This window comes from Rhinolophus sinicus, chromosome 7 (assembly GCF_057876585.1).
Source record: "Rhinolophus sinicus isolate RSI-liver-muscle chromosome 7, RSI-T2T, whole genome shotgun sequence".
NCBI classification, from domain to species: domain Eukaryota; kingdom Metazoa; phylum Chordata; class Mammalia; order Chiroptera; family Rhinolophidae; genus Rhinolophus; species Rhinolophus sinicus.
In genome coordinates, this window is record NC_142507.1 from 54,116,717 (window position 1) to 54,129,130 (window position 12,414).

Consider the following 12,414-nt stretch of genomic DNA (forward strand, 5'->3'; position numbering starts at 1 on the left):
GAAGAAGGGGTTACACGTCGGCAGGGCAGCTGGTCAGCAGCCCTGGCCAGGGTAGGTCTCCCTGATTTATCCTCTCTGACAGTATGGACAGGGCTGGCATCGAGCGAGTCTGGGGTCCCCGAGAGCCCCTTTGCAAAGCGAGCTTAGGGCAAAGTGCCTGGGAAAAGCCCGTCGGGCATGAGAGGGTTATTCCTTGGTCCTCACAAATCCCTGTCGCTCAGTCTCATACCCTGCTCACCTACGCCCAGAAAATAATTAGCACCGCGAGGGGCAGATGGCAGATGGCGAGCAGAGCAGACCCATTCTTGGGAATCACACTGGCTGGAGGAGGTGCTAAATGTTTGCATTTGCAAGGCCTTTGGGGTGTTAAGGGACCCTCCAGGAAGGTGGGTCTCCCTGGTCTGGATCCCTGCAGCTACATGTTGTCATCTCAAACCATCCCATTCTGGGGGAGTTCATTTTACAACACCCCCTCCTAACTGACCCCCGTCTCTGTGTGCAAGCACAGCCGTCCACACCAGTGCTGCAGGCATCTTTCTAAATCACTGCCAACCTGTCTGTCACTCCCCAGCCCACAGCCACGCCTCCCGTGGCTTTCCCCGGGGAAGTTCAAACTCCTGAGCGTGCGCAGAGGGCCTTCTCAGCTGCCTGCTCCCTGGCCCTTGTGCCTGGCTCTCCCTCATTTACCACGTTCCCTCCAGCTGGACTGAACCTGGCCCAGCACCTCCGCACGCGTGTCCTTCAGGCCTCATGCCACGCCTTCTGTCCAGCTTATCTCCGTGTCACCTCCTCCCACGTCCTCGCTGCCCAACCCAACCTCTCTGCATAGCTCACAGGTCCCTAGACTGTGGGATTTCACACGTGTGTAAAATTTCACAAAGAGTTTTGGGGACCAAATAAGGTCACCAACGTTTAATTTTGCTAAATAAGGACGTAAAATTAAACAATTCAGTAAAACATAGCGATTGTCATTTACCATCACTGTTAATTATTTCACAAGAGAGAGGATGAAGCCAGGGCAGAAGCCCCGAAGCAAGGCCATTGTGGCACCTCATACCCCTCAGCAGTCCACACTGCCCTGCCTCACCCCTGTACACTTGTCTATAGACCATCCCAGTCCGATGGGCCCCAGCTGCAGGCCAGTTCGGTCTCCCCAGGACACTGTCAGCTGCTCAGTGAGGTTTCTTGGTGTTTTAGGGTTGTTGTTTTTTTGGCTCAAATGGAGGAACAGTGGTTCACTTTCTCTTTAGTGGCTTACAGGCTGTGAAGAGAGGTGTGAAAGTCGAGTGAGGGAGTGAGCAGACTCACAACAGGAGCTCTGCCTGGCACGCAGCTTCTGGGTCTCCCTGTCTGTCCTCCCGCCACTTCCTGTGAGCGGCTGGCTTTGTGGTTCACCCCTCTCTCCTTGCTCCCTCATGCGTCTGCTACCCTCTGGCTTCCTTTTTCCTTCTTTTTCCTCTTAATTCTCAATCCACCCCTATTTTCCCTCTCTGTACTCCAATCCCTCAGCCCCGCCTGGTAGCCCGTATCTTCACCATCATATACAATTTTAAACTTTTTTTTTTTTTTTAGAAAAATAATGTTTTATGTTCTCTGTTCTTTTTCTCTCTCACCCCAGTTTTATTGAGATATAATTGACATGTAATATTGTAGCAGTTTCCGTGTGCAACATGATTTGATATTTGTGTGTGTTGTGAAATGATCGTAACAGTGAGTTTGGTTAACATCCATTGCTCCACGTGTTACACAATGTTTTTCTTGTGGTGAGAACTAGGAACACTCAAATATACACTGCGATATTAACTATGGTCACCGCTGTACATTACAAGTTATGTTCTCTGTTCTTAATCTTGAGAATTGGGTCGGTTTTTATACAAATATTGTGTACTGGGTCAGTGCTAGGTCCTTTTAGTATGTGATCGAGGTGATTCGTATAGGAGGAATGCTAAGAAATGCAGAAACAAGGTTTAAAAGAGGTTAAGTTCTTGACCAAGGTGACACATCTTATAGGTAGGCCTCTGCCATATTTTATATTGGATTTCTCTATTCCAAAACCCAAGCAAGCATACCCAAACCAATTCTCAAACTAAGGGACATAAGTTTCTTGTTTTAGAAACTCATGTGTGGGGAATAAAAACACCAAACAAACCATAACTCACATGTGGTTTTCCATTAATCTCATTTATTGGAGTGGTTATTCATTTGTCTTGTTATAATATAAAAATACATCTTCTAACCTTGGAAATATTAATACAAGGAAAACACATAACAGCAACCACTGTTAATGTTTCCAATAGTCTTTTTTCCCAAGTGATTTTCCATAATTAAATTTTACTGACTACGCAGCTTTTCAATTTACCAAGATGAGGAAGATACAGCCCCTGAATCTTTAGAAACGTTCAATCGAGAGAAGATTTTTAAAATAAAGGGGGGAAAATAATCACTCTTGGAGCCAGAAAGCTTTACCATTTATTTCTTACAAAGCTTGGGGCAAGTTATCGAACCACCCTGTGCCTCAGTTTCCCCATCGGTAAAGTGGGGATGATGACAGTACCTATCTCAGTGTATTGTTATGAGGATTAAGTGAGTCGATTCATGTTAAGTGGTAAATATGGTCCTGGCACATAGTAAGTGCTCGATAAATGTTAGGTGTCGCAATCACTGTGGCTGTTCTTTTGTCACCACCACTGTCCCCTGGCACTTGGGTGCACAGGGGGCCAGTGAAATGGTAATTATTTCTCTTTCCCCTCTTCACCCAACATACCAGCTGAAGTGAAATGTGAAATACGTGCAGGAGAAATATAAAATACTTTTGCCTAAACAGAAAAGAATGCCTTCGTAAAACGGGGATAATTGTGTCCTCCTCACAAGAGGCTGTGAAGGTGAGATGAGAGGATAGCACAAGCTAACAAACCCCTCAGAACTGGTGTGTAGTAAGTCTCAAAAGGTTGCTGCTAGAAATATTAGTAATATTTTATTAGTATGCTATTAGCATTATTAACCTATAAGCTATTTCTGTCAAACCCAGTTTCTTCACCTGGAAAATGGAAATGATTATTATTAATAATGATGCAAAAGTTGTCCCTCCCATCTCAAGGGACAAAATGTGGTCATCTAGGGAGATTTCTAAAAAGTCTTGTCATGGAATATCATTTTATTCTACATTAGAAAACCTTTATTCATTCTGGTAACATTCCTGGGTTATTTGAGATAATACCAGAATAAAATTTACCGCCAAAGGTTAAGCATCCTTCTCTGAACCCCCTGTCATGTTGGGGGCCAGAGCTGAGGCTAGAAACTATACAGGTTTTTGTTTCTTCCTGGAATGTCTCTCTAGGTTTGGGGGGGGAGGGTTTTTAAAAACCCTGATATCTGGGTCCCATCCCCAAGATTCTGAATGAGGCCGTAGGTTAAGGATGGAACCTAAATGATGCCGAGCATGGCTGGGTTTGGGAACCACTGGACTGCATGACCTTCCAAGGTCAGCAATATTTTCTATGTAGCACTGCCCCATGTCCTGGTTTTAGCTTTCGTTCTAGTGCCTGCACACTCTCTGTTCATCCTTCAGTCACCTTCTGTTCTGGGTCGAAGTGTCCTCGGCTGGGAGGAACACAGAGGAATGAGAGACGGGCTACCTTCCCTTGATTCTAAGTTGATTCAGGGCTAACTTGCTGTGTGACCTTAGACAAGTTGCCCTCCCTCTCTGGGCCTCTGTGTTTTCTCTGTACGATGGGGAGGGAGACTGAACAAGCTCTCATGTCCCCACCAAGGCTGCCAGTGTGTGGTTTTCTCCCCTCCTGGGGATGGCATGTTCCTGCCGGAAATTCTGTCTGGAGCAGAAGCAGGGTCACCCTCTCCTCCCCCCGTTGCTGGTTATTCGATTCCTGGCTCAGGGAGGCTTTCTCTGGTATTTTTAAGTTCTTGATGGAAAAATGATGAACTTTTCAGAAAATATTTTAAAATCCAGAGCATTCCGCCCCCATTGCCTGTCACAGCTCAGCTCCCGGTCCCTTGGGCCTGTGTTTGCCGCTGTGCCTGTCTTTGGGTCAACACTCTTACTTTGATGCTTGGCCTTCTGCTGACTTGGGGGTTTCTGTAGACACACTGTTCCCATGGAGGGGGAGGGGCCTGGGGAAGATGCCCGATCCACATCCCTTCCAGGTCAGTGTGTACTAAACCCACCCAGGCAGATAAGAACTCATTTATGTTAAACACTTTTTATTGCAAAAAGGTGCAGAGAAGGAAATTACAATGTTTTTTCAAAATGTTTATTATTTTTCATTTAATTGTTTTTCCCCAGTTTTATTGAGAAATAATTGCCTTGCATCACTGTATAAGTTTAAGGCATATGGCATGATGGTTTGATTTACATATATTGTGAAATCATTGCGATAGGTTCAGCTAATGTCCATTTTCTCATATAGAAACAATAAAAAGAAAGAGAAAAAGAAAAAAGGAAAAAACTGTTCCCCTTGTGATGAGAACTCTCAGGATTTATTCTTTTAAAACAGTCCTATATGTCATACAGCAGGGGCAGCTACAGCCATCGTAATTAACTTGTCAATAGTGTTCAAACCGTATGAACTTTTTATTTATTTTTATTTTTTATTGGGGAATATTGGGGGATAGTGTGTTTTTCCAGGACCCATCAGCTCCATGTCAAGTCGTTGTTTTTCAATCTAGTTGTGGGGGGCACAGCTCACTGGCCCCAGTGGGACTTGAACCAGCGACCTTGGTGTTATTAGCACCGCACTCTAGCCACTGGGCCAACCGGCCGCCCTATGTGAACTCTTTCTTGCCTTGCATTTTTTTATTTAACATTACAGCACATCCTCAATATTTTTCTGAAATACTTTTAGGGGCTATTGCAATATGTGTCTATATTATAATGTATACAGCTAATCCCTTAGGGTTGGATATTTGGTTATTTCCAACATTATGCTCTTTTATTTTTATTTTTTTAAAGATTTTATTGGGGAAGGGGAACAGGACTTTATTGGGGAACAGTGTGTACTTCCAGGACTTTTTTCCAAGTCAAGTTGTTGTTCTTTCAGTCTTAGTTGTGGAGGGCACAGCTCAGCTCCAGGTACAGTTGCCATTACTAGTTGCAGGGGGCACAGCCCACCATCCCTTGCGGGAGTCGAACCGGCAACCTTGTGGGTGAGAGGATGCGCTCCAACTAACTGAGCCATCAGGGAGCTCAGTGGCAGCTCAGCTCAAGGTGCCGTGTTCAATTTTAGTTGCAGGTGGCGCTGCCCACCATCCCTTGCTGGACTCAAGGAATTGAAGTGGCAACCTTGTGGTTGAGAGCCCACTGGCCCATGTGGGAATCAAACTGGCAGCCTTCGGAGTTAAGAGCATGGAGCTCTAGCCGCCTGAGCCACTGGGCTGGCCCAAAACATTATGCTCTTTTAAATAATGTGATGAACTTTATTCTGCATCTGCAGCCCATCAGAAAGGACTTGGGGGTCCATGAATCATTAACAATGACATTTCTTCTCCCCCCAGAATCCAGCAGTCCTCCAGCTGAGACCAAGATGGAGGCGTCCCCCTCCACACAGGTGAGCTCTTGTTCTAGTAAAAGGGTCAGGGCAGTAGCATCTAGTGGTTAGCGCTGTGGGCTGGCAACAGACAGAATTTGGTTCAAACCCCAGCTCTGCCACTTACTAGAAATGTGGCCGTGGCAAGTTACACGTCCTTTTTTAAGCCTCAGCAAATGGGGTGATAGCGTTGCCCCATCCCAGGGCTGCTGTGGCCCTGTGAAGTCTGGGGTGATGCTGGCCTGGCTCTCACAGCTGCTCACTCTGCTCTGAGCTTCAGGACGCCCTAGCGGCTTAGGCTCAGCATGCGTGTGACTCAGATTCAGTTCCTCTGAGCGGAGTGCTTTCCTGTGGCCTCCTGGTGTCATAATGATCTGGAAAGAGGATTACCCCTGAAACTGCTTAACAAATCCTTGAGTAATCCAATTTCCCACCCAATGGGCATCCCCTCTGTGGTCCTTATTCCCAAATACTAGGCTGGGAGCTCAGCGGCTCCTGAAGCTGGGCCCTCCCGGGAGGATGCGGGGTCCTGCACCCTACCCACCGTCAATGCCGGACTGTCCGGGATGGCGGGAGCACGTCCAGGGTGAAGTCCAGGCCTATGGGGCCAGAGAGCCCCGAAACAGGGCATAGGGGACCCGACACTGACTGAGAACCTGCAAGGTGAGCTAGGCTCTGCGCCTAGCACGCGCGGTCTCATTTGGTCCTCACATGAACTGAGATTCACGGTGCCGAGCGGGAGGGAAACTGACAGCCACATGGGCTGAGAAATCTGCCCAAGGTCACAGACCTAGTCCTGTGCTTGGATCCAGGAAGTGGTGGCTCCTGCGCCCGGGCACCAGACATAGGACAACAGGGGAAGGTGCCGTGCCCTGAAGCTCCTGGTGGAGAGGCAGGTGGGAAGAAATGCCCACCTCGAGTAGGTGAGCTGTAGATGCAAATGATGTGAATAATAGTGCAAAAGTTGAGAGTGACAGATCAGGACTGGAGGGTACAGGAGAGAGCGAGAGGAATGCCTCGGGGGTCAGGGAGGGGCTGGAGGTGGTACCTGAGCTGCCTCCTGAAGACTGTGACATCTGCAGAACCGGGCTTCCGCTGACGAATATCTTTTTTAGGCACTTACTACTGATGAAGAGGAGGAAAGCACTCTCTTCAAGGAATTTATAAATGCGACAAGCATCCCAGGTAAGGAGCACGAAAGCTTGTCTCCACAGAAAGTCCTTTCTGATCTGGGAATATTGGCAAAGGGCCCGTCTGCTTAATGGAAAGGACCAATGGCAGAAATATTCATTTATTACCTCATTGTCCAAGTTTGGTGCTGTTCGCTAAGATATAACGAGTGGGCCCTACGAAGGGTGAGACAAATCAGCGACCTGTGTCACAGTTGGCCCAGGACACACATGAAGGTGCTGCAAACAACACGATTGGAGTCGGAAAAGGAACGCACCTGGAGGGGAATCTTGGTTTGGGGAGCCCTTGATTTCAGTGTCCCTGACTCCCTCTGCCTGACAAGGAAAACTTAGCAACATTTGACGAGAACAAGCCCACAGGCGCTGTGTTAGTTTTGCTATGTGTACGGGGCTCACGGGGTCCCGAAGGTGCAGTTGTGTGCAGCTCTGATGGCCGGCTGATGGGCTTTCTGAGGAAGCCCTCAGCCTCATTGCCTGGGCAGATTCCTTTCCACGCCTGGCGCTGGCTGCCCGAGCTGTGCCCTCTGGCTGCAATGCCCTCCCTCATGCAGAGCACGGATGGCCGACCTGCTAGGTACCCAGGGCTAAGCTCAGCTTGGCTGGGGACTCAGAGAATTGAGGCATTCCCGCTCCCCAGGGTTCTGCAGTCCCCGGGCCCGCTGCTGACCAGGTAAAGGAGTAACTGTGACAGAGAGCAGAGCGCGGTACCAACCAAAGGGGAGGCCTCGCTAAAGCACATGAACTATAGGTACTCAAGAGCATGTGTAGCTGGGGGAGTCACAGGAAGTTCAACGCCATTTGAAATGAACCTTCAATGATGTGGGTGGAATGGCAGGAGGTTGGGGCAGCAGTTCAGGGGTGACTGTGCAGGAGGGGCCCCCGAGTCTTCTCCAGCCATTCTCCCTGGCGACCTCATCCAGACGTCCTTCAAGGGCGTCTGTGGGTTGATGGACAGTTGTAGTTCCATCCCTGACCTTCCCACTGAGACCCAGACTCACGTACCCACTGCCTGGCTGACCTGTCCGCTTGGATACCTCCTAGAAATCTCTGAATGACCAATGAAGCTCTTGATGGGTCCCTGGTTTTGCTTAAATGGACTTTCTGTCCGGTCCAGGGTGCCTCTCTGGCAGCCACAGGAAGGACTCCTTTGTGAAGGGACATGGCTGCTTGGGAAGCTCGTTTGCCCTTTCATTCTTTCAGAGATAAGGTGGTGAGCTTGCTTTGGGCTAGGCACCGTGTGAGCAGCCGGGAGAACAGTGAAAGAGACACACCTGGTCCCTGCTTGCAGCAGGCTCTGATGCTAGATAGAGCTGGAGAATTACCCAGGAGGGCACTTACCCAGCTTGGAGTAGGGGTCACGGCTCAAAAGAAGTGACCTTTCTTCTGCTGACCCAAAGGCCAAGTAGGGACTGGACAGAAAAGGGGTGCAGCGAAGGTGGGCAGTGTTCAAGAGGAGATGGGGAAACGCGTGTGCTGAGCCCGGGAGGAGAGAGCATGGTGTATGGAAAAACCAGTCAAGGTCACAGCTGGGGCTTGAGGACCACGTGGGGAGACAGGCAAGAGATGACAGCCCAATGGAGAACACTGCACCCAAATACTTGGTTTAAAGTTCCTGAGCCCCCGACATCAGTGAGGTCCCCAAAGCCGTCTGCTTCTTGCCCCCCTTTGCACCTTGTGGGGGCAGGCTGAACACCACTAGAAAAGCCACTCTGAAAGTTAGTGGGAGTCTGTGGCTGGCCGCAGGTGCTCAGAAGCTGTGAACTTGAGGTGTGTCTCTTGCCAAGTGGCAGAATCCGGGGTCTGTCAGATGAGGCCGGGCTGACTCTTCTAGAGCAGTGGCCTGCTGCTGAGTAGAGCTGTTTCCCCTCCAGGGGTGAGGTTCCTCTGGGACTTTCGACAGAACCAGCTGAGTGGTTTTTTCCTTCTGCTTCTCCTCCTCTTACTTTTTTTCTAGTGCCGGCTTCTCTGGTACCACTGTACACATTCCTGGTGGCTGGAGGAAGCCTGGCCTTCGGAATATTCCTCTGTGTCGCCGTCATCCTGAGGTGAGATGGGTCCTGGGGGGCGGGGGCGGGGGGGTGGGCGGGGAATGGAGGGTGTGGCCCTGTGCTGTCATCACGTTTCTTACTGAGCTCGAGGTGCCTGGGCTAGGATGGTGGCAATCGGTTGGAGAGCCATGAATGATTCAAGGTATGTTTTAGAGGTAGAACCGACATGATTTGATGGCAGGTTAGGTGAGGAGCAGGAGGGACAGGGAAGAGTCACGTCTGACCCTCAGGCTTCTGGCTTTGGCAGTTGGGCAGAAGGTGGTGTCATTACGACTGGAAACACTGGAGGAAGAACCACTGAGGGGAAGACGACGGTTCTACTCGGGGACCTCTGGGTGTGAGGTGCCTGTGACAACCCCCAGTGGGCACATTTGGTAGACAGTTCTGATTGTTGCTGTCTGTCGGGGGTAGCTGGAGCCGTGGCAGAGGACGGGGATAAGAACCATGCCCGTGCCCTGTGGCATTCCGGGGTTCCAGCACAGAAACGTGGTGTAGAGAAGAAGGAGGAGGGGGAGCGGCCGGAGAGGGAGGCAGAGAACCAGGAAAACCTGGTTGCAAAAGCCAGAGGGAGAGTGTGTGTAAGACGCTGGAGAAAGCCCTTCCATGCTGGGGTTGCCATGGATGTAACCTCGCCTCTCCTCCAAAAGCCACAAGCTACAATGGCTGAAGGGCCATGTGAGACGTACCAGTGTGTGCCCAGGTAGATCTGAGGTGCCTGGCCAGGCCTCCCCAGGAATATTCCATCTCAAAACAAGCAGACGTAGTGGATCACCTTTACGTGCTCTGTGTGGTGTTCTCTTCCGCCCATGGTTGGGAAACACTTAGGCCAAGTGGGCTCTCTGGCTGCTGTAGCATCATGCCCCTTTCCTCCCAGTCTCTCTCTCTCTCCTCCCCCACCCACTCTGTTTGGTCACTGGTTTTTGTCATTTACTCCCAAGCTTTCAGAAAAACCAGCCAACAGTGCTCCCAATGAATGGGCAATAAAGAAACTTCCAGCATTCATGATTTTACTGTGGCAACTTGTACTTTTGCATGTGCTGAGGCCCTAAAAGGAGTGAGGCTGGACCCCGACTTCAGTTGGTGGTTAATTACAATGGTAACACACTGGAGGAATGTCACTCTGTGCTTCCTTTCTCTTACCTTGTGTGTAACTTTCACGAGACTCGTTGGTGACTGTAAGAGGTGGTATTGGACGGTGTTTGGGGCGGAAGACAGATTTCCGCACGTTAGCTCAGTCAGTCCTCACAGTCACCCTAGGAGAGCTTGACCACAAGGTGGTCTGTTTGGAGGATTAGCAAGGTGACAATGCAGCTGTGTTCAGGGCTATTTCCATTTTGATTTCCCAGCGAAGTAGTGAGCAAGTGTCCAAAGGGTATGTAGAAGGTGAGGTTCCCAGTGAGTGGACGTGGCTCCTTGGAGAAACTGAGAACTCACTGTCTTTTATACCTTTGGGGCAGAGAGTCCTGCCAGCGTTCAGGGGTCTTCTCCTGCCTTCTAAGGGAAACAGCCCTGAGATCTAACGTGACTCACCTGAGGACACACGGTCTGTTAGCAGCAGAGCCAGGCCTGGAAGCCATGCCTGCGAGCCCCTGCCCACCATGCTAGCCTGCTGTCTGCTAAAAGGCAGGCCCACCATTGGCCAATGGCACCATTTACAAGTGCTGCCGTCTTGGGCTGTTAACCACCAGCCAAGAAGCGTCAGGTTGGGAACGCGCCACGTCGCTCCTGGTTTGCTGATGTGACACTGGCTGGTTGCTACACAGTCTGACTCCCTCGAGGCTCAGTGCCCTGTGCGGAGAACATATCAGGAATTTATTTCCTAGCCTGGTGAATTTCCATTTTCTCCCGTATAAGGCAAATTTGTTTGGGAAAAGGCCTCTTCTTTCAAGTGATGAAAATCCCCTCTATTCCCAAAGTCCCTCACGTCACGAGCAGGGTATAAACTCTGGGGTCCCGTGGGAGTCAGGGAGAGTGAAAATGGCCGCCACACAGCCACCATCGGGGTGGCCACATGACCAGAGGCAAGTACGAGTGGCAGCGTCAGGGACATCCTTCCCGTCCACGATGCCATGTTTTTCTTTTTAACACATTCATTCGGTGTTTCAAGCAAAGCGTAGTATTTTCCTCAATATTTTTCCACCAGTGTCACTGAGACTTGGTAACAATAGAAGTGTGCCGTTGGAAAAATCATGCCACCGGCTTAACGGATGTCCTGACTTACAGGGGCTAATTGTCCCCACTCTCCTCCTTAAGCCCCACCACCGGTTGTCTCTCTTTATTTGATGCTCCCCTGCCCTGGGAAAATAGGATTCTCATAGCAGAGAATGACTTTTGTGCACATTTATCTAGAACGGACTGAGGACGTCCTATGTGCATATGCCAGTGATTTCAGTCGTTTTGTATTGACTGTACCATCTGATGCCAGTATTTTAAAATCACACACTCTCTCACCTTCGTGGTGGAGGCCAGGGGGACTTTCATGGCATCCTGGGTAGTGGGGAGCATGTGGCCTTGGGAGTGGGGAGCACTTCCTCTCCCTAGGTTTCTATGTCTTATTTTCTAAAAAAAGTGAGGGTTGTTATGCATGTTTTTAAAAATTTCTTTCAGCTGTAGATGCTTTTCTTTAAGTAAACATCCTGAAGCCCATATAATGCAAAGTCGATCAAAGGAAGAGGCTGAGGTATAAGTGAAATCTGGGACTTCAGCTGTTGTTCCTTCTACCTGCTCGGCAGCCTCTCTGGGCCCCAGGCCCTGCTCAGACCCCCACCTAGGGCAGGGCCGTGCCAGGTGTGGACACCCCCAGGCTGGATGGTATCAAAGCCCCTTCAGGTTAGTGATTTTCAGAAAGTGTCTCATTCACGCCTCAAAATACAGAGGGTGCCAAAAAAAATGTATACACATTTTAGGAAAGGAAAAAACCGTATTAAAATTGTAATACTCAACATATACTGATAACAAAAGATGAATGTAAGCCATGTGTCTACATTTTTTTGTTACTCCCGGTATTTCAAAAGGAGGAAAGCCCATCTTTCTCAGTTACCCATCCAGTTGCTTCAGAAAAAACTTTCCCTGTGGGTTAACTAATGTCAACAGAGACTTAAATTTTTTTTCGGTAGATGATTATTTGCTAAATACTGGCAATCTGCTACGTACAAACAGAAAGAAGAAAAATATCTGTGCAAAGACAGCCACTGTTAATTTTTAAAATATAAATGAGTTACCAGTCCAACGAACACTCAGAAAACTGTACACGTCCTATGTGTACGTGCAGTTCCATGGCTTTTCTCAAGGTGAACACCGCCGTGCAGTCAGCAGCAAGTTCAAGAGCACGTGACAGTTAACGAATTTCCTCTGAGTCTTTTTCCTCTGCATAGTTTCTTGTTTGTTTTTATGTAGCCATGCTTATTCTGTGTCCGGCCTGTTAAACGGAGCATGAATTATAACATGAGCATTTCCCATATTATCACAAATTCTTTGTAAGTCTCACTTTTAATTAACTGCAGACTTCTCCATTAGGCAAGTGTACCCGAGTTCACTTAACCAGCCTCCTGTCACGGGGCATTTGGGTGGTGGTTCTGCTTTTATAAATAACACTGCACCGAACATCTTTGTGCATAAATCTTTTCCCATCGCTAT

General features: G+C 49.0%; 1 protein-coding gene across 1 annotated transcript in view; it reads left to right on the forward strand.

Moving 5' to 3' along the window:
• The window catches only part of IL6R (interleukin 6 receptor), a 44,038-nt gene that overhangs the window by 26,615 nt on the left and 5,009 nt on the right, over positions 1-12,414 (forward strand). The window contains exons 7-9 of the mRNA XM_019713304.3: positions 5,509-5,561; positions 6,656-6,725; positions 8,685-8,775. Of these exons, the coding sequence (XP_019568863.3) occupies positions 5,509-5,561; positions 6,656-6,725; positions 8,685-8,775 (214 nt within the window). The remainder of the gene's footprint in view (positions 1-5,508; positions 5,562-6,655; positions 6,726-8,684; positions 8,776-12,414) is intronic.